The following is a 21,929-nucleotide window of genomic DNA, read 5'->3' on the forward strand; positions in this document are numbered from 1 at the left end:
GTCACTCCATGTCGTAAATAGCATATTGGCAAGTTTATGTTTCTCCTCAAACCTTTTACATTTATTTTTTGGGGTCTTTTTTACTGAACTTTGACTTTTTGGATTTTACATGCCCTCTACTATCACATTGGGCATCGGCCTTGGCAGACGACGTTGATGGCATTTCATCGTCTATGTCATGACTAGTGGCAGCAGCTTCAGCACTAGAAGGAAGTGAGTGGTTCTTGATCTTTCCCTATTTTATCCTTCATTATCTTTCTAGAGTTATATAACAATATGCGGTACAGGAGAGCGTACCTCTACACCACACAGGGCAAACCCTGTGAAAATTATTTGGATTAAATATTAATAACCCCTTTATTTGGAGTAAATAATATACAGCACAGGACAGCACCACTGAACTTATATGGCAGCACCACTGGACAGGACTTATACAGCAGTACCACTGGAATTATATGGCAGTATCACTGGACTTATATGGCAGTACCACTGGACTGGATTTATACGGCAGTATCACTGGAATTATATGGCAGTATCACTGGAATTATACAGCAGTACCACTGGACTTATATGGCAGCACCACTGGACTGGATTTATATGGCAGTATTACTGGAGTTATACCACTGGAATTATACGGCAGTATCACTGGAATTATACGGCAGTGCCACTGGATTTATACGCCAATACCACTGGACTGGATTTATATGGCAGTATCACTGGACTTATACACCAGTACCACTGGAATTATACGGTAGTATCACTGGAATTATACGGCAGTACCACTGGACTTATACGGCAGTACCACTGGACTGGATTTATACAGAATTATCACTGGATTTATACGCCAGTCCCAATGAAATTATACAGCAGTATCAATGGAATTATACGGCAGTATCACTGGAATTATATGGCAGTATCACTGGAATTAAACAGCAGTACCACTGGATTTATACGGCAGTACCACTGGACTGGATTTATACGGCAGTATCACTGCACTTATACGCCTGTATCACTGGATTTATATGCCAGTACTACTGGATTTATACGGCAGTACCATTGGACATATACGGCAGTATCACTGGATTTATTCGGCAGTACCACTGGACATATACGGTAGTATAACTGGAATTATTTGGCACCAGTGTTGGACTGGGACATGAAGGGCCCACCGGGGATGCAAAGGGGCCCATGTTTAGAGGTGTGGCCACTCTCCAGATGGGGGGGGGGGGGGGTGGCCAGCTGCCACAGAGGCTTGACTAATCATTAGAGAGTGCTAGTGCATGCACGATAATGTACCAGATTAATAACAGCAATGCACAACAGAAAATACACCATAGTCCTGTGTGCAGTACATATGTATAATGTATAATTCAAGTGCACAATCTAGAATTGGATCCCTAGACGAGGAGGTGGGGCAACAGGCAGTGGGGCCTACCGGGGGTTTCCCCTGTACTCCTGTGGGCCAGTCTGACACTGTATGGCAGTACCACTGGACATATACGGCAGTACCACTGGACATATACAACAGTATCACTGGATTTATACGGCAGTACTGCTGGACATATATGGCAGTATCACTGGACATATACGGCAGTACCACTGGACATATACAGCAACACAGGGACACCACCACTGGAATGATGCAGGACAACGCAGCGCCACTGCAATGGACTGGACTTATACAGCAGCACTGGACATATGGCAGCAGAGGACACCACCACTGTAACTGGACTGATGCAGCACAAGACACTACCACTGTACTGATGCAGGACACTGAGGACGGAGACACGCTACACTCTCCAATGCCAGAGTGAAAATGGCAGCGAATCCAAACCCTGCGAGAATCTGGCAGCGGGATGATGACGTTTTGCCTCGTTCTAGTTTCCGAGTCAGGCGGGAAAACCCGAGCCTGACTCGGATCTGGGCTTGAGTAGTGAAGTTCGGGGGTTTTCGGTTCTCAGGGAACCGAACCCGCTCATCTCTAGTATAAAAGAGGGGGACCTGGTGTCACATTATCCTATGCTTCTGAGGAAGGACAACTGTGTCCGAAAATGCATTTAAGCAGAGGGATATTCCACCTCTGGATCCTTCAACTGTGAAACCGCAAGTGTACCCAGTGACCAGGTGTTACATCCCGATTTCCGGAGTTGTGGAGGGATACTTTGTCTTAACCATAAGGCTACCTTGGACAAAATGTTTTTTCCAGTGGGGACCATCCAGTTTGGTGATATATGTCTATTTCGTTTTATCTTATGTGAGTGCAATTTTTCATTAAATACATGTTTTATAAAAAGCTGTATTGCACTATATATTTTATTCTCTCAAGTTTTAGCCCTTAAGAAGATTTTATCAGTACCGTGGATCAGTTACCATATGAGGGCGATATGGGATGACTTTTATGTCTTGATGTGAGTGGAACCAATAAAAAAAATCTTAGATCTTCATTCTGTCACTTCATATTGCACTATTGTTTTTATTTCTTTCTGAGTTTCTCTAGAGAGAGAATTTCTATTTGCTGTGTAAGCCTGTTTATATATAAAGAGGTGTGTGATTTACGGTACGACCTTCCTCCTATTGGTTAACCTAAGATGGGATGTTGCCTATAGCAACCAATCAGATTCCAGGTATTATCTTCTAGAAGGTGCGAGATAAATGAGAAGTCGAATCTGATAGGTTGCTATGGGCAACATCCCATCTTAAATAGAACCCCCATCTTAGTAAATGTACCCCTATAAGAGCAGTGTAGTTCTGAACGCAACCAGCACCGTGATGAAAATGAAAGGCATCCATGGCATGAAATATCAGTTTAGTTTCCCATGTGTATCTGAACTGCAGTGGTTTTTAGGGAATCACTCATTAATGAAAATACTGTAGCTGATATTGGAGAAAAACACTACTCCTTCCACTTACACTGATCTTCGGAAGTAAATAACCTTAGGAGATGAGTCTCATGCTTCTAGCTTTCAGGGTACACTCTAGTGAGTAAAAAATAAATCAAATGGCGCATTCTACCACAGGTAATTACATTTATCTATATACCAGACGTCAGTGCAATATTTTGTCATATAAGCTCTTGTTTAAATCGAAAGACATATTAATGCAACTAAAAATGGAAAACAATTCTCAAACTAAACTTTTTGCTGTATGAGCTCATAGCAGATATATGTTGGAAACATACTATTATGTGCAGCAGGTCTGTTCAAGGTTTGAAATAAGTCCATTTGGTCAAACTGATTAAAATTAAACAGTTTATTGCTCGAAAACGTTTAAAATATAAACATCAGCAAGTACTTACTGGTTTGAACCAGAGTGAAATACAGACATTTGAAAACACAAAACTGATATATCTTGGGAAGTATTGAAAACTGACCAAACAAAGCTGCATTTTACCCAGAAAATAAAGTGTTCCCTTTATAAGGATGATGTTTTAAATTACTATTTTGCAACTGTTATCTAGTAAATAAGAGAAATATATCAGAAGTTCAAGAAAATTTTTTAATTTCATGTCTTAATCCAGTCATCGCGCTTTGCTTACTTTTAAAATACACACAATCCTATATATATCAGTCATGCTTGAAAGTATACAGTAACCAATAATATTACAATGAACCCCCAGTTATCCTTTAAACTCCCCTCTTTAAATGTAGAGAGAATTGTCAGCATTATATTTTACAGATATAAATTCATTTAAAGAAGTATACAAATGGCAAACTTTATTTATTTATTAAAATGTCAGCAGGAGAGACAAGCTCATGTTTGTACGTGTAAATCATTTTAGTTAATGCTTCCCATCAAAGCACTAACAATATTTTCACAGCTATCATAGTTCTATCTGAACCATTATTTAACACCAGTAATGGCATACACCTAACAGCAGCTGGGTTTTACAATGAAGGCTGGTCAACACAGGCATACTATATTCCTTATGTATTTAAATGAATAGACTGTTTAACTTTTATAGACTGATTCCGCTTACAGGGTGTGGGTATATACTGTATACTGTGCACTATCCAGAAACTCATAATTCCGTATAAGGCATATTTTTTCTACCTTTAATACTAATAATTAGTATTATTTTTGTAATTCATCTCATTAGAGATGTCTAGGACACATTGACAAAATATTGTTATTAAGGAGAGATAAGGTAAACATGTAAAGACTAAAAATAAAAATTATCATATGTAAACATACAAGGCGAGATGTCATAGCGTCCGAGATTGCCGAAGGTGTGGGATGCCGGCTGATCTCAGACTTTTTTTTAAAATCGGCAGTCATTTACAAGGCATGGTTTTGTCGTGTAATTGATTGCTGCTTTAAACAAATGCCCGAGATTGTCTGACATCCTGCATCTCCGGCAACCTCGGACGCTATTACATCTCGCCTAAAGTATCTAAACCATGTGTTCCTTCCTTGTATACATTGTTAGGGAGTAAGGGGTCATGAAGCAGTGAAAAGTGTGGAGAAGTGAGCCAGTGGAGAAGTTGCCCATGGCGACCAACCAGCATTGAAGTAACATTTATAATTTGCACACTATACAATTGTACAGAGCAGATTTTGAATGTTTCTAGGGTTGGTGGTGGTTGAGGAGTCATTATATACCTGCATAGTACATGTCACATTTCTTTTCTTTCTTTACAATTGAGGGAATGAGACAAAAAGAACTGATTTGAGCCTTAACGGAGTTGAAAATGAATTGTGTAGGGTAGTAGTAGATAATATCCCAAAATGTTCTATATAAAATGTGTGACTTGTGGATGGGGCAGAACTTACCGCATTATAGGTTGTGTATCTACAGGTTCCATTTGTATAACACCAACTCTGGATGTTTTGTGGGGCCAAAACTTTAACTCCTACTTACTACAGTTAATGTCTAACACAAAAATTCCTCCTCATTCCCTATTTGCACCACTATTTATATGTATACAAATGATAACACATCATTCAAATGGATCTTGCAATCAAGTACAGTACAGTACAGTACCTTTCCAGGGCAGGTTAAAAATACTGCACAAGTTTACAAGTTTAACCACACTTTTTGCCAAATTAGATTTTTCCCTAACTGCATTAAACATAGAGAAAATATGCCCATGTGAATGAGACAAACCAATCTATTAGCTGTTTCCTATAACTGATATAAACGACACAGTTTGGAAGAAAACTTGACAAGTTTGTGTTCGTTTGCAAATTACACAAGAAACAAGAAATTCTATGCTCACTCCTGTACACGTTTCAAGTAAAAAATTCTCCTGGTCGATAAAGAAACAAAAATTAAGGTGTATATAGCATTTTCATTTACACTGCAGTCTAATGCATATAAAATAATACAAAAATTGTATACAAACATGATCACATAACATCAACAATTCAAAAAGATGTTGTTTTTCTTTTTTTCTTATTTTTTTTCTTTCTTTTTTTTAGTGCACCATATACCATAACAGGAGAAAATTTGATTATGGCATAAACATGGGATGTTGAATTTTGACACTACAACAGAAAAATATAGCAGGGCTACATCACTTCCTTGAACAAAATTGTACAAAACATCAGCTTCTAACTAGATATAACATAATACTGATAGTCACAGTTTAACAATGAGCAACTGTGTTTGTTGGTGTTCTCACACTAATGTAGTATAAAAAACAGTTCCTTTTTATTTGCCTTTTCATTTCAGGTAACTTCAGTCATAGATGAAGAGTGATTCTGGAAAAAGGAAACAGATTCAAAGAATTATATTTGGGCAAGTGAGGTAAAAATACATTAACACATCTATATGCTATAACGGGTCCGGTATGTAATACCGGCGGTCAGGAGACCGTCACCGGAATCCTGACAGCCAGTATCCCAGTGCGGAGCACAGTGAGTCCCCTGGTGGGCTCGCTGCGTGTGCCACGCTTTGGACCCGGTGGCAAACTTTGCTCACCAGACTATTATATTCCTCCTCGGGTGGTGGCGTGGACCACCAAACAAGTGGGAACTAGGGGCGTTGGTCGGGATGCCGGCCGGCAGCATTTCGCCAGCTTTCAGGATTCTGGTATCGGTCTTCTGACCGCCGGGATTCCGACAGCCGCTATAATATAGAGTTATATAATCTTAACCTAGATAAATTATATAACATCATTTACTTCAAGGTATTTCTGCACAATGTCTCTTCCTATGCAGTATGTCCGCTATCCTTTAAATTTCATAGATGTAATTTACTGAATCAATAGTTACATTTTTTACTGATTAGATTGCATCGAATGGAAATATATAATACTATCCAGTAGAATCGCATTATTTCTTTCCCCCACTAGAGGGAACACTTGGTCAGTATATAATAGTATTCACTTAGGGGGTCATGCCGATTTTCGCAGCGCAGAGATCAGGTTACTACTGCACATGCGTATGCACCGCAATGCGCACGTGCGTCGTACGGGTACAAACAGCATAGTTGCTGGGCAATGCTTCTCGCGACGAATCCATTCGCACGGGTGATCGCAAGGAGATTGACAGAAAGAGGGCATTTATGGGTGTCAACTGACAGTTTTTTGGGAGTGGTAGGGAAAACACAGGCACGTCCAGGCATTTGCAGGGTGGGCGTCTGATGTCAATTCCGGGACCGGACAGGCTGAAGTGATCGCAAGGGCTGAGAAAGTTCAGACCTACTCTGAAACTGCAAAAAACTTTTTCTTCCCGCTCGGCTGCACATGCGATCACACACTTGCAAAGCGAAAATACACTCCCCCGTGGGCAGCGACTATGCGTTTGCACGGCTGCAAAAAGTAGCTATCGAGCGATCAACTCGGAATGAGGGCCTTAGTCCACATATTTTATGACTGGAAGCCACAAGCACTGTTTTTTTTACAATGACCGTAAATAATTTGAATGGGTACTGGACCACAAATCCAGGGCACCCCTTCAAGTTCCTCGAGGCACCCCAAGGTACCTAGACAGTGGCAGTGAGTTCTTGGAGGAAACCTACGCAAACACATGGATAATATATAAACTTCACACAGATGGGGCCGTGAGGGAATTGAGCCCAAGACCTCAGTGCTGTGAGGCAGTAACGCTAATCATTACACCATCCATACTGCCCACAATATTATTGTAACTACAGTATAAGATCTTAGTGGTTTAATGTTTCTTGACAAATGACTATGTTTAATAAAAAATTGTATTACCTTTTCTGTACTTCACCAAAGGATTTATGTTTTACATTTATGATTAGGCTAATTAATTTGAATAACCACCAGAGACTGTGGCTTTTGGTTGGTTTGGTAGTTCACATCACTACCCCCTGGTTTCCAGTGAGGCTGTAAAAAGAACAGATGAACCATGTAATATTTTTCACAATCTGCATCTCAGATGCGGATGGGATGTGATAAATACAACCAAATCCGCAATGCAGTAATTGAATACATCGTAGGGATGTATCAATTATCGCATGCAGCGACAGAGTTTGTGAGAAAGCTCTGTCCCTGTGAATCCATGTACCTCAATTTTTTAGGGCATTTTCTGGTAAAAATACCCTGAGATTGTATCCGCGCATGTGCAGCATCACTTTACTGCACCAGGGTTCACAGCAGGAGCACAGAGATCCAATGACCGGCTGCCCTCACCGGGTCACTTATCATCGGCCCCTGGGTGCAGGTATTACTTTTTTAACTAACTTTTTTCACACAGCAATCAGCCAGTGGTCTATTAGACAAACATGGTTGACCATAGGGGCCATATCTGAGCACAGCTTTAACCGCAAGCAGGCAGAGAAGGCTGTGCAGGAGTCAGGGAAGCCCTGGATAATGCTATCTCAAGATAGTGTTATTATAACATTGTACATATATATACATATATATATATATATATATACTCTGTACATCATACACAGATCAATTTAATTTTAAGCTAATTAGAGTAAGTTATCAATATGTCTTTGGACTTTGGGAAGAAATCAGTTATCGATTATGCTTGATATTGAAGACTCAGTACTACAACAGATGTGTCCACTTACATCTAGTCTCCCTGGTAGCTACTTGGTAGCACTGAGCGCCTTTTCATGCGATCTTCTTATTCACAAAATGATGTGACTAGGACGCACAAGCATCTTATGCTGATTAAAATGATATTCGGCACACCTATATTTTGTGTGCGACCATGGCTGTATCTTCATACAAAATGCTATGCTACAGTGTTTTTCCTAGAAAAGCAGATACAGGCGGAAAACACCCTAACATAGCATTTCATATGCTGATACAGCCACGGTCACACACAGAATATAGGCATGCCACATGTCAGGAAACCAAACATCAGGCTAATGTACTTTTAAAGCCCTGGTTCTGATCCATCACAACCATTGGACTTTGATGAAATTGGTGCCTCTAAGCCTAGGACTTTTTAGGCACTACCAGTGCCATGTTACCCAGTGGTTCAATGTGAACTAATACTGTACATGTATTATTAATTTTTATCATGAATGATGCTACATATTGTGCTAATACAGATGTATCCTCTTATATCTTTGCTCGTTGCGCTACAAGTCGCATTATACATAACCTGTGAGTGTCGTGTAACTCTGTGGCATCAAGCTTCTTTTTTTGCGTTTTTCTGCGAAAATGCATTGTAGACGCAAAGTAATGTAATAGGACACATGAGCAGCTGCTGCTGAATAAAATGATATGCAGCATGCCCATATTCTGTGTATGACTGAGACTATTTGCATACAAAATGCTATGCTACAGTGGTTTCATGGAAAACACTGTAACGTTTTACTGCGGATACATATAGAGCTGCTATTACACACAGAATATAGGCATGCTGCATATCAAGACGCATTTTTGTGGAAAAAAATAAAAAAAAGATGCTCTCTGCTACTGAGTCCCCCCACAGCATGGCGCCACTTCAAGGGCTGTTTAACGTGACTGTCCCAAGGATGTAAGAGGACACATCTGTATATATTGTAGTATGTCAGGGTTGTGATACATTTGTAAGGGTATGATCCGCATGTACTCTTATGTAATTTTGTGATGTATTGGATCTGTGCTCTGTGTGTATAAACTAATATAAAGTATAACAGAGGCCATTTTGTTGAAAATAGTTAAAAGATTAAGGGGCAGATGTATTAAGCCTGGAAAAGTGTTAAAGTTGAAGGTGATAACGCACCAGCCAATCAGCTCCTAATTGTCAAGTTACAAACTGGGTTTGAAAAATGACAGGAGCTGATTGGCTGTTTTGCTACGTGGAACACTACTAAATTGTGCGGACTAGTCTGCTATCACTGCTGCATGGAGTCAGTGGCAGTTTTGCTATGGGGAACTGTGTGTCTTTAAATCCTGTGCAGAATTGTTGTGGAACTATATCCTCTACAAGGACTATATCCTCACACCGCATATTGGACCTTATTCAGGTTGGATTGCAACTGGCGATCCAACCGCAAAAATTACAATGATGATGCGGGCGCATGCACATGGCCCGTCCTGCGCATGCACCCGCATTCACTGCAGGCGCCCCACAGTAAATGTAAATGCCTCTACCTGTCAATCAGGTAGAGGTGTTCGCAGAGGGGGCCCCAGGAAAGTGGAGGCATGGTGGGGCAAACGAGGGACGTGGCATGGGCATGATCAGGGCGGCTGCGTGATGTCACACGCAGCCGCTCCATTCAAAAAGATGGTGACGGCCTCCTGCCGTTGCAGCCAGGCTGCGCCGGCAGGAGGCGTCCACAATTTCTACGAACACGCTGAAACTGCAGCGCAACTGAAATTTCAGCATGGTCGCGGGGGGGGGGGGGGGGGGGGGGGGCTATAGCATGCTGGACGGCCTTGCTCTGCAATGGACGGCCCCCAGCATGCGAACAGAAAGATTGTAAAGTCCTTACTGAATAGGGTTCATAATTTCTATCACCAGAATTTGCTTGTGTGTCTTACTCACGTAACGATGCGAATAAGGGGGGCAATTCCAAGTTGATCGCAGCAGGAATTTTGTTAGCAGTTGGGCAAAACCATGTGCACTGCAGGGGGGCAGATATAACATGTGCAGAGAGAGTTAGATTTGGGTGGGTTATTTTGTTCCTGTGCAGGGTAAATACTGGCTGCTTTATTTTTACACTGCAAATTAGATTGCAGATTGAACACACCCCACCCAAATCTAACTCTCTCTGCACATGTTATATCTGCCTCCCCTGCAGTGCACATGGTTTTGCCCAATTGCTAACAAAATTCCTGCTGCGATCAACTTGGAATTACCCCCAAGATGCATTTTTTGACAAAGAAAGACATCCGATGCTAACAGCGTTGCACAAGAGCTGTCAGTTCAATCGCGTCAGGCATCTCCCACTGCATACTAAGGCAAGATGTACAGTATGAGGACACATCTGTATTTCATCAATGCACTGTACTTGCAGTGGGAGCTTTGACTATTCAGCACAGTGTTAGCACTCAATAACAGAGTTCTTTATTGATGATTTGAGGCAATAAGACAATTAATGCTGGAATCACCAAGCACATGGAGACACCAAAAAGCATCATTAATTGCCTTTGGAAAATATCCTATAAATACAGAAAGGTGAAGCCTGTTTGTTTAGTAATGGAAACCTCCATAGACTGAGTTTTTCCCAATTTTTACGAAGTTATGACATGCAGCAATGTAGTATATATGTTAGAAGCCCCACTAAAATGAAACGTAACATGAAAGCAAAAGGCAAAAGCTTCACATACTGATAGGGAAACTTTTTTTTAAAGTGACTTAAGGTGCTACAAATTTGAAATGAGTGTTCTGTGGGCCTAATTCAGCATGGAACGCTGCTCCGACAGAGCTGAAGCCCTCTGCACTGTGTGCACGCGCAGAAGTCTCACTGTCTGTAGTAGGGAATATAGATTGTAAGCTCCACTGGGGCAGGAACTGATGTGAATGGCCAAATATTCTCTGTAAAGCGCTGCGGAATATGTGAGTGCTATATAAATAATTGGTAATAATAATAATAACTCATACTGAATTAGGCCTAATAATTTGACACTACTGTTGAAACTGTAATGAAAACATAAATTTGTATAAGCTTGAGCAAATACGTAATATTACCTGTGCACTCAAAGTCTCAAGAGGACTCTCAACTCTGGGAAAAGCCATTAGGGGCATTCCTCTTGTGTCTTCAGGTTTCGGTTTAGATGGAGTTTCATGTGTTCCTTTAAAGTTGTGTACAACACACAACCCCTGCAGAAATAAAATACATAGATCAGTTATATTTACAAACTATTTATTAAAGCAGAATTTTCACAGTGTACTATTTGAGCAATTTTGGTGTCTGTTTGTGGATGCATACTGTGTACAGCAATGGCTGGCAGGTGTAGAGGTTGGATTGGTACAGTATTATATGGTGTTCATTGGAATGTGTAGGGTTAAGTTTGCAGGTGGGCAATACAGTGTAATGCATAGATTATAGTGGTATAATTAAGAAAAAAATTGCAGCCCAGGGCAGAACAAACTGCAGTAGCCATGGTGAATACAAAATGCACCCTGGTGAGAAGAATATACTTTCTGCCCTCCTTCCACAATGATCCCACATTCATCCATTGAGGCCAAACTTACCTAATCTATCTACCTCCCCTATAAGACAGGCTGGTACAATAATAAGTGGTAAAAACAGCTGGTGTATTTTTTACATGTGGTCACAAACAGTTATATTATGTAAGGGTGAAGAAAGCAGGTAAAGTATTTGATGCAGTTGCCTATGAGCAGCCTATGCCTAAACCTTGTTAGCTATTCCCTTTTATGCCAAGTCGAAGACTGTGGGCCTAATTCAGATCTGATCGCAGCAGCAAATTTGTTAGCTAATGGGCAAAACCATGTGCACTGCAGGTAGGGTAGATATAACATGTACAGAGAGAGTTAGATTTGGGTGGGGTGTGTTCAAACTGAAATCTAAATTGCAGTGTAAAAATAAAGCAGCCAGTATTTAGTCTGCACAGAAACAAAATAACCCACTCAAATTTAACTCTCTGCACATGTTATATCTGCCTCCCCTGCAGTGCACATGGTTTTGCTCATTAGCTAACAAATTTGCTGCTGCGATCAGTTCTGAATTAGGCCCCGTATCTCTGTGTATTAGCATGGTTGTACCACAGGGAAGGCACAGTACATGCCAGACAGTAAGATACTCATTTGTATAGAATCTGCTTTCTGGATGCAGGAACTGTGAGGTAATATGCAGGTGAATATCGTGCAAAAGTTCTTTTACAGTATTTCAGTAATTCTACTTAAAAGGTGAAACTAATATATTATATAGACTCATTACATGCATACTTGCCTACCTGACCCTCTCCATGAGGGAGAAAATGCTCTGTTCCTGGGCTTTCCTGGTAATGTATGATTGCCATCACCTGTGGTGAGCTAGTTAATTGATAAGAACGGTGTTTCACCACAGGTGATGGCAATCATACATTACCAGGAAAGTCAAGGAACAGAGCATTTTCTCCCTCATGGAGAGGGTCAGGTAGGCAAGTATGATTACATGCAAAGTGAGATATTTCAAGCCTTTATTTGTTACAATTTTGATGATTGTGTCTTACAGCTTTAGAAAACCCCAAATCCAAAATCTCAGAAAATTAGAATATTACATAAAGTCAATAAAAAAAAGATTTTAAAATACAGAAATGTCAGCTCTCTGAAAAGTATAATCGTGCATATGTACTCAGTACTTGCTTTGGGCCCCTTTTGCATGAATTTCTGCCTCAATGCTGTGTGGCATGGATTCTATCAGACTGTGGCACTGCTGAGGTGTTATGGAAGACCAGGATGTTTCAATAGCGGCCTTCAGCTCTTCTGAATTGTTCGGTCTCATGTCACTCATCTTTCTCTTGGCAATGCCCCATAGATTCTCTATGGGGTCCAGGTCAGGCGAGTTTGTTGGCCAATCCAGCACTGTAATCCCACGGTCATTGAACCAGGTTTTGGTACTTTTGGCAGTGTGGGCAGGTGCCAAGACCTGCTGGAAAATGAAGTCAGCATCTCCATAAAGCTTGTCTGCTGAAGGAAACATGAAGTGCTCTAAAATGTCCTGGTAGACGGCTGCGTCACACTGAACTTCAAGCATCTTGTATTGTGTGCCTCTCCATCTTCCTCCATACTCTGGGACCTTGTTTTCCTAATGAGATGCAAAATTTGCTCTCATCAGAAAAGAGGACTTTGGACCACTGAGCAACAGACCAGTTCTTTTTTTCTTTAGAGCAGGTAAGACGCTTCTGACATTGTTTGTTGTTCAGGAGCACCTTGACAAGAGGAATACGACATTTGAAGCCCATGTCCAGGATCCGTCTGTGTGTGGTGGCTCTTGATGCACTAACTCCAGCCTCAGTCCACTCCTTGTGAAGCTCCCCCACACTTTAGAATGCCCTTTTCCTGACAATCTTCTCCTCGCCTGACCTGAACCCCATAGAGAATCTATGGGGTATTGCCAAGAGAAAGATGAGAGACATGAGACCGAACAAAGCAGAAGAGATGGAGGCCACTATTGAAGCATCCTGGTCTTCCATAACACCTCAGCAGTGCCACAGGCTGATAGAATCCATGCCATGCCGCATTGAGGCAGCAATTCATGCAAAATGGGCCCAAACCAAGTACTGAATACAGTGGCGTAACTAGAATTTTTCTCCCCCAAGCCAAAACATTCTCTGTCGCCCCCCCATAACTGCTACTAGTAAAGTGATGAATCTGCGTGTGGCCTTGCTGGAATGGGTGTGGCTTTGCATAAAGGGGTGTGGCATTGCAGGGAAAGACTACCTTATACCACAGTTTTGCAACCTGCACGACCAGACGTTGGCCACCACAGGAAAAAAAAATCCTGATTCATGCCCCTTACATTATTTGTAATTTTTCCTTATAGTAATGCCCAGTATACATTATGCCACATACTGCAATGGCCCTTAGACAGTATGCTACACACAATAATGCCCGTTACACAATATGCCACACATCGTAATGCCCCTAACTTATTATGCCACTCATCGCAAAGCCCGTTATACATTATGCTACACACTGCAATGACCCTGAGACATTATAGCACATACAATGCCTGTGATACAGTACACCACACACCGTAATGCCTGTGACACATTTTGACACATGCTATATGCCACACACTGCAATACCCCTGAGACATTATACCACATACCACATTGCCCGTGACATAGTATACCACACACCGTAATTCCTGTGACACATTATGACACATACCGCAATGTCCGTGATACATTATGCCACACACCGCAATGTCCATGATACATTATGCCACACACCGCAATGTCCATGATACATTAAACCCTACAGTAAGGCTTCTAATTACTTTTAAATTACCTGCTCGTTGTCAGGGGTTTCATGCTCTTGGTTCAATGCACGGTGCCAGGGGTTTTCATGCTCAGGGTGTCATGATCGTTGCCATGGGTTTCATGTGCTGGGTGTTATGCTTGTTGACAGCGGTATCATGTGCTGGGTGTCAAGCTCGTTGCCAGGAGGTAATATTCGTTGCCAGGGGTTTCATGCACTGGACTGCGCCACAGGCCCACAGCTCACCCTGCCCTGTCAGCCTGCCTGTGCTTGTTCTTTCACTCACCAAGCGTGGCAGCTGCGGCAATGTCTTCCCGCGCAGTGGGAGTCGCAGGACCGGACTGCACACTGCAGCTCACCCTGCCTGCCCTAACAACAGCGCTGCCTCCACTCCGTTTCTCACTTACCAAGAGGCAGGGCGCAATATCTCTGTGGGCGGCGGCCCAGACGAAGGGAGTGCGGGCTACAGTAACAGCCTCCGTCTCTCCTCACTCGGTCTACGCGCCCCACCATGCCCACCCTCCCTCACACAAATACATGATATGCCGCAACTCACCAGAGGCTCCGGCTGCTCCACCCTCACCTCAACCTAACTGGCCGGCAAATCTATCTGTCAGCCAGGCCAAGCTTGTCACTCAAAATCCATCCGGAGTGGCGGCGCCCCCATGCCACGGTGGGGTCTGCAGGGGCAGTAGTTATGCCACTGACTGAATACATATGCATGATTATACTTTTCAGAGGGCAGACATTTGTGTATTTAAAATCCTTTTTTTATTGATTTTATGTAACATTCTAATTTTCTGAGATTTTGGATTTGGGGTTTCCTTAAGTTGTAAGACATAATCATCAAAATTGTAACAAATAAAGGCTTGAAATATCTCACTTTGCATGTAATCATACTTGCCTACCTGACCCTCTCCATGAGGGAGAAAATGCTCTGTTCCTGGACTTTCCTGGTAATGTATGATTGCCATCACCTGTGGTGAAACACAGTTCTTATCAATTAACTAGCTCACCACAGGTGATGACAATCATACATTACCAGGAAAGTCCAGGAACAGAGAATTTTCTCCCTCATGGAGAGGGTCAGGTAGGCAAGTATGCATGTAATGAGTCTATATAATATATTATATATATTATATATATATATATATATATATATATATATATAATATAATATTATTTCAGAGGGCTGACATTTCTGTATTTTAAAATCTTTTTTTATTGACTTTATGTAAATAAAGGGGCACTACTGTGGTCATTTTGTATAAGGGGCATTACTATGGGCATTGTGTATAAGTTTGGAGTAACATAGAAACATAGAATTTGACGGCAGATAAGAACCACTTGGCCCATATAGTCTGCCCCTTTTTTTTTTTTTTTTTTATCCTTTAGGTAAACTCAACCCTTTTTGAACCTTAATTCTTTGTAAGGATATTCATATGCCTATCCCAAGCATGTTTAAATTGCTCTACAGTCTTAGCCTCTACCACCTCTGATGGGAGGCTATTCCATTTATCCACTACCCTTTCTGTGAAGTAATGTTTCCTTAAGTTTCCCCTGAACCTACCTCCCTCCAGTTTCAGTGTATGTCCTCGAGTTCTAATACTTCTCTTCCTTTGAAGAATGTTTCCCTCCTGAACTTTGTTAAAACCTTTGGTATATTTGAAAGTTTCTATCATGTCTCCCCTTTCCCTTCTCTCCTCCATACTATACATGTTAAGATCTTTTAGCCCTTCCGGGTAAGTTTTGTGATGTAGGCCATGCACCATTTTAGTTGCCCTTCTTTGTACACTCTCTAATGTATTTATATCCTTCTGGAGATATGGTCTCCAGAACTGGACACAGTATTCAAGATGAGGCCGCACCAATGGCCTATACAGTGGCATTATTACTTCTCTTTTCCTGCTACTGATTCCTCTCCCTATGCAACCAAGCATCTGACTTGCCTTTCTCATTGCTTTGTTACATTGCTTTCCTGCCTTTAAGTCACTTGAAATAGTGACTCCTAAATCCCTTTCCTCTTCAGTAGTTTCCATTACAGTACCCTTGATGCTATATTTAGCCTTTTGGTTTTTGAGACCCAAGTGTATGATTTTGCATTTTTTTAGCATTAAACTGTATTTGCCACGTTCTTGACCATTTTTCAAACCTAGCTAGGTCATCAATCATTTGTTTTACCCCTTCCTGGTGTGTCTACCCTGTTGCATATCTTTGTATCATCTGCAAAAAGGCATACTTTCCCTTCAATACCATTTGCAATGTCACCAACAAAGATATTAAAGAGAACTGGTCCGAGTACAGATCCCTAGGGTACTCCACTGGTAACATTTCCCTCCATAGATTGCACTCAATTTACTACAACTGTCTGTTTCCTATCCTGCAACCAGGTTCTTATCCATTTAACTATTTTATAATCCACCCCCACACTTTCAAGTTTTTTTCAGCAGTCTGCGATGTGGGACTGTGTCAAATGCCTTAATAAAGTCTAGATATGCTACATCTACAGTGCCCCCTTGATCTATTATTTTCATCACAGAGTCAAAAAAGTCAATAAGGTTTGTTTGGCATGATCTCCCACCAGTAAATCCATGCTGTTTTGGATCCTGTAAGTTGTTTGATTTAAGATATTCCACAACTCTTTCTTTTAGTAGTTTTTCCATTACTTTCCCTACTACTGATGTAAGGCTTACTGGTCTGTAGTTACTTGCTTCTTCCTTGCTTCCACTTTTGTACAGTGGAACTACATTTGCTCTTTTCCAGTCTTCTGGAATGGCACCTGTATTTAGTTACTGGTTAAATAAATCTGTTAATGGTGCCACCAGCACATCTTTTAGCTCTTTTAGTATCCTTGGGTGTATCCCATCTGGCCCCATTGATTTATCCACTTTTAGTTTTGAAAGTTCAGTTAGGACCTTCTCCTCTGTAAATGTACTTTCATCTACCTTATTTTTTTGAATGTCCTTGCAACTTAACTGTGGCCCCTTCCCTTCTCCTTCTGTAGTAAATACTGAGCAAAAATAATTATTTAGGTGATCTGCTATTGCCTTGTCTCCCTCCACCAACTTCTCACTCTCTGTCTTAAGTCTTATTATTCCTTTTGATTTTCTCCTTTTATTTATATACTTAAAAAAAAGTTTTGCCCCCTTTATCTACTGACTGGGCCATTTTCTCCTCAGCTTCTGCCTTTGCACGTCTGATCACTTTTGAGCATCCTTCGTCTGTCAAGATACACCTCTTTGTCATTATTATTTTGAGTCTGTTTGTATTTCCTAAAAGCCATCTTTTTTGCTTTCACACTAGTTGATACTTCTTTTGTGAACCACACTGGCTTCCTTTTCCTGGTGCTTTTCCTAACCCTTTTGATACAAAGGTCTGTTGCCCTTAGTATTGCACTTTTCAGTTTTTTCCACCTCTCCTGCACCCCTTCCAAGTTCCTCCAGTCCGCCAATGAATCACTTAAACATCTCCCCATTTTTGCAAAGTCAGCATTTCTAAAATCCAACACCTTTGTTTTTGTGTGACAGGAGTTGGATCCTGTCTTTATACTAAACCAAACTGCTTGATGATCACTGGATCCCAGGTGCTCACCCACATATATGTCTGATATTCTGTCACCATTTGTAAGAATTAAATCTAATATTGAGTCTTTGCGAGTGGGCTCCCTCACCAATTAATGTGTATAGTGTGTACTACTGTGTAGTGTACCATGAATAAGGGACACAAATACAGCACGTGGTGTAATATCAATCAGGGGCACTACGTGCGGTGTAATGTGAATAAGATTGTGCAACAGTGTGACGCAATTTCAATTTGAGATAATATTGCATGGCCACGACCCTTCCTTGTGAGACCACACCCATTTTTGTGGCAAAGTTGTGTGCTGTCCCTTTATAAAGTATGGCAGGGGCCACAAAAATCTATATTCGCTTACCAAAAAAATAGGCTTGGGCCAGCCCTACCTGTGACCCCTGCCAGCCCTTATCTGCCGGTAAGGAGCCAAAGAAATTGCAGCTGCAGAACAACTGCAGTGCAGTACATTTTGCTCCTCTCACTGCCATTGCTGTGCACACCTGCTAACCGCTCAGTCCCTGTTATCACTGATACTAGCCAGAGATGGCCGGCTTCTGCATTGAAGCTACTTCCTGGTGCTGTACTTCCTGTCCCCTCTCCTAGCATGTGACTCCAGCATGGCCGCAACTTGGTTGCTGAAGTCTGTCATCAGCAATTCCCTACAGTCACCTCAGTGCTGCCTGGCTCAATGCCACAATTTGTGCTCTCTTCTGCAGGACCTGGCTCCTGTTGGGGTTAGGAATATATTCCTCTGGATACCTCTCTCTCTTTCTCCCTGACACCACCCCTCTCTCTCTCACCCCTTCACTCTCTATCCCTGACACTCTCTCACTCTCACCTCTTTTTCCAATACCTAGACACCCTCTCTCTCTCTCCTCTCTGTCTCTATCTTTTCCTGACACCCTCTCTCATCCCTCTCTCCATCCCTGACATCCTCTCTCTCTCATCCCCTCTTTCTCTCTGTCCCTGACACTCTTTCACTCCCTCCTTTCTCTCACCCCCACTCTCTGTCCGTGACACCCTCTCTCTCTCACCTCCTCTCTCTCTATCCCTGACACTCTCTTGCTCTCTCCCTATCTTTCATTCCCTCACTTTCCCTGCCCCCTCTCTCTTTCTCTCCCTGACATTATTTCTCTCTCTCTCTGCCACCCTCTTTCTTCTTCTTGCTTCTCTCTCATTCTCCCCTTCCTCCTCCTCTCTCTTTCCCTCTTCACAATGAGTATTATCACTTGTAGATTAATAAGTGCCATCATTTTATAGCATAGATTACAACTTTCAGCCTGCCCCCTTCAGAAGGGGGAAGCCAGGTCGGCACAGTGGGAGGCAGTGTGGGGGGCATGGCTAAACATAAGAGGCAGGACACGGGTTTAAAATGGCAAAAGGGGGTTGTGCAGGTGGCGTTGCTGTGGGAATATGTAGTTGTAACCACGCCCCCCGCTATGCAATGCCAAGATTACCGGCATTATACAGTAAGGAGTGTGGCTATAATGACGTGATTCAGTATAAATAGAGTATACTTGTCCATCACTTTGTGATATAGACAATTTACAGATAGTGCTGTCTAACACGCTAATATGCTGCTGATACAGAGTACAGATGCGTCCTCACTTACAGGTTGCCTGTACGCCATATGGCACAAGATGCCCAGTGCCACTGTGATGCTCCAAGATGACTAGCGTATCCTATTTATCTTTACATTTTGCTCCTTGGTCGCATCGCAGATGAAGCAAAAAGCTGCTACCTGTGTTCTAGAAACGCTGGGCAGCGACTTTATTGGCACAGGAATTGTTTTTTTATACACAAAGTCGCAAATGAAGCACAACGCACAACAGAGCCTGGCATGGGGAAAATCTACGACCACACGCATCGGAGCACTTTTTACATAGATTCAGACTCAGTTACATACAGATATACAAATAGCGCACACCAAATTGACCAGTGTAAGCTTGCAATATAGGTTTAGCGAAATAGACACTTGGTGCAGCCGAGTCTCACAGGACATGGCACACCGAGAGGGGCTATTTGGTGCGACAGCAGTAAGAAAGGACACATCTGTACAATGGACTATATATTTAGCATTCAACTGAGTATATCAATGGTGCTAAAAACTCTAGAGGCCTTATAGCAACCAGCTACGATTATCCTGCAGTCATTTTTTTATGTATGCACTTACCAAAAACAGAGCCACAGCAGTCCCAAGAATGAAGCCACCAATAACATCTACACAGTGGTTCCTGTACTCAGATACACGGTTCAGCCCGGTAAGGAATGCAGAACACAGAATCCCAAGGCAAAGAACAGGTTTTGCTAGTCTGCTACTTTTTGTTTTAATTGTGCTTGTGATGTACATCTGAAACAGAACAGGGAATCAAAGATTAATGATTCTTTTAACTGTGCTGTCAAAAGTGCATAAAAAGAAAAAAAATATACTTAACATTGGAACATTCAAACATGGCAAAAACTGGAAGTACAGTCCAAGGACAATGTGAGATTTACTAATGTGGCCCAAAACTACGATTGTGTGGTAGTACACACAGAAGTCACATACAGTATTTGGTTTCACCAGCAAACATCATTCAAGACAGGTTCCATGCATATATCCCAGCTGTTCTGATTTAAGTCGGGCAGATTTGATTTGCGGATCTCAGAAGTGGTGGAGTTATGACCAAAAGTGGACTTTTGTGGGCGAGTGGGGTTCTGCCAGATTGGAGAGGCTTCAGCAGATTGGGTACAAAACCTACATTGTGCACATTTACTATGCTTAACTCTAGGGAGGTATGCCATGGTTTATTGAATATATTGGTAAATTTCCACTTTATGGGGGTCATTCCGAGTTGTTCGCTCGCAAGCTGTTTTTAGCAGATTTACTCACGCTAAGCCGCCGCCTACTGGGAGTGAATCTTAGTATCTTAAAATTGCGAACGACGTATTCGCAATATTGCGATTACACCTCTCTTAGCAGTTTCTGAGTAGCTCCAGACTTACTCGGCATCTGCGATTAGTTCAGTGCTTGTCGTTCCTGGTTTGACGTCATAAACACACCCAGCGTTCGCCCAGACACTCCTCCGTTTCTCCAGCCACTCCCGCGTTTTTCCCAGAAACGGTAGCGTTTTTTCACACACACCCATAAAACGGCCAGTTTCCGCCCAGAAACACCCACTTCCTGTCAATCACATTACGATCGCCTGAACGATGAAAAAGCCGTGAGTAAAATTCCTAACTTCATAGCAAGTTTACTTGGCGCAGTCGCAGTGCGAACATTGCGCATGCGCACTAAGCGGAAAATCGCTGCGATGCGAAGAAATTTACCGAGCGAACAACTCGGAATGACCACCTATATAATGGAGTTTCCTCTGTCCATGTATTTAAAAGAAAGCAAGAACAATTAAAACAGACAGAGAAGAGGATCGCACTATTATTCTACATGTTTACTTATTATATAGTCATACAGAATACAGCTTCAAATACACATTGATAATTATCAATATATCATAAACCTGTCTGCAGTACACATTACAATTGAATATTGATAACTTTAATTGTAAGGACAGGGAGTTTTAGGTTCAAATGAGGGACGTGGGGGGGATCTGACTACCTAGAACCCCCCCCAAGATGGACTGAATTTTTTATACATATGCATGTATATAATATACTGTGTATATTATATAGATATATAGATACTGGTTGAGTATCCCATATCCAAATATTCCGAAATACGGAATATTCCGAAATACGGACTTTTTTGAGTGAGAGTGAGATAGTGAAACCTTTGTTTTCTGATGGCTCAATGTACACAAACTTTGTTTAATACACAAAGTTATTAAAAATATTGTATTAAATGACCTTCAGACTGTGTGTATAAGTTGTATATGAAACATAAATGAATTGTGTGAATGTAGACACACTTTGTTTAATGCACAAAGTTATAAAAAATTTTGGCTAAAATTACCATCAGGCTGTGTAAATAAGATGTATATGTAACATAAATGCATTCTGTGCTTAGATTTAGGACCCACCACCATGATATCTCATTGTGGTATGCAATTATTCCAAAAAACGGAAAAATCCCA

General features: G+C 41.6%; 1 protein-coding gene across 1 annotated transcript in view; it reads right to left on the minus strand.

Annotated features, from left to right (window-relative positions):
• Positions 1-3,234: 3,234 nt before the first annotated feature.
• Positions 3,235-21,929, minus strand: part of PLPPR1 (phospholipid phosphatase related 1) — a 236,114-nt gene continuing 217,419 nt past the window's right edge. The window contains exons 6-8 of the mRNA XM_063914224.1: positions 20,033-20,209; positions 11,047-11,178; positions 3,235-5,700 (exon numbers count right to left, since the gene is read on the minus strand). Of these exons, the coding sequence (XP_063770294.1) occupies positions 5,668-5,700; positions 11,047-11,178; positions 20,033-20,209 (342 nt within the window). The 3' untranslated portion in view covers positions 3,235-5,667. The remainder of the gene's footprint in view (positions 5,701-11,046; positions 11,179-20,032; positions 20,210-21,929) is intronic.

This window comes from Pseudophryne corroboree, chromosome 1, assembly GCF_028390025.1.
Source record: "Pseudophryne corroboree isolate aPseCor3 chromosome 1, aPseCor3.hap2, whole genome shotgun sequence".
Classification (NCBI taxonomy): domain Eukaryota; kingdom Metazoa; phylum Chordata; class Amphibia; order Anura; family Myobatrachidae; genus Pseudophryne; species Pseudophryne corroboree.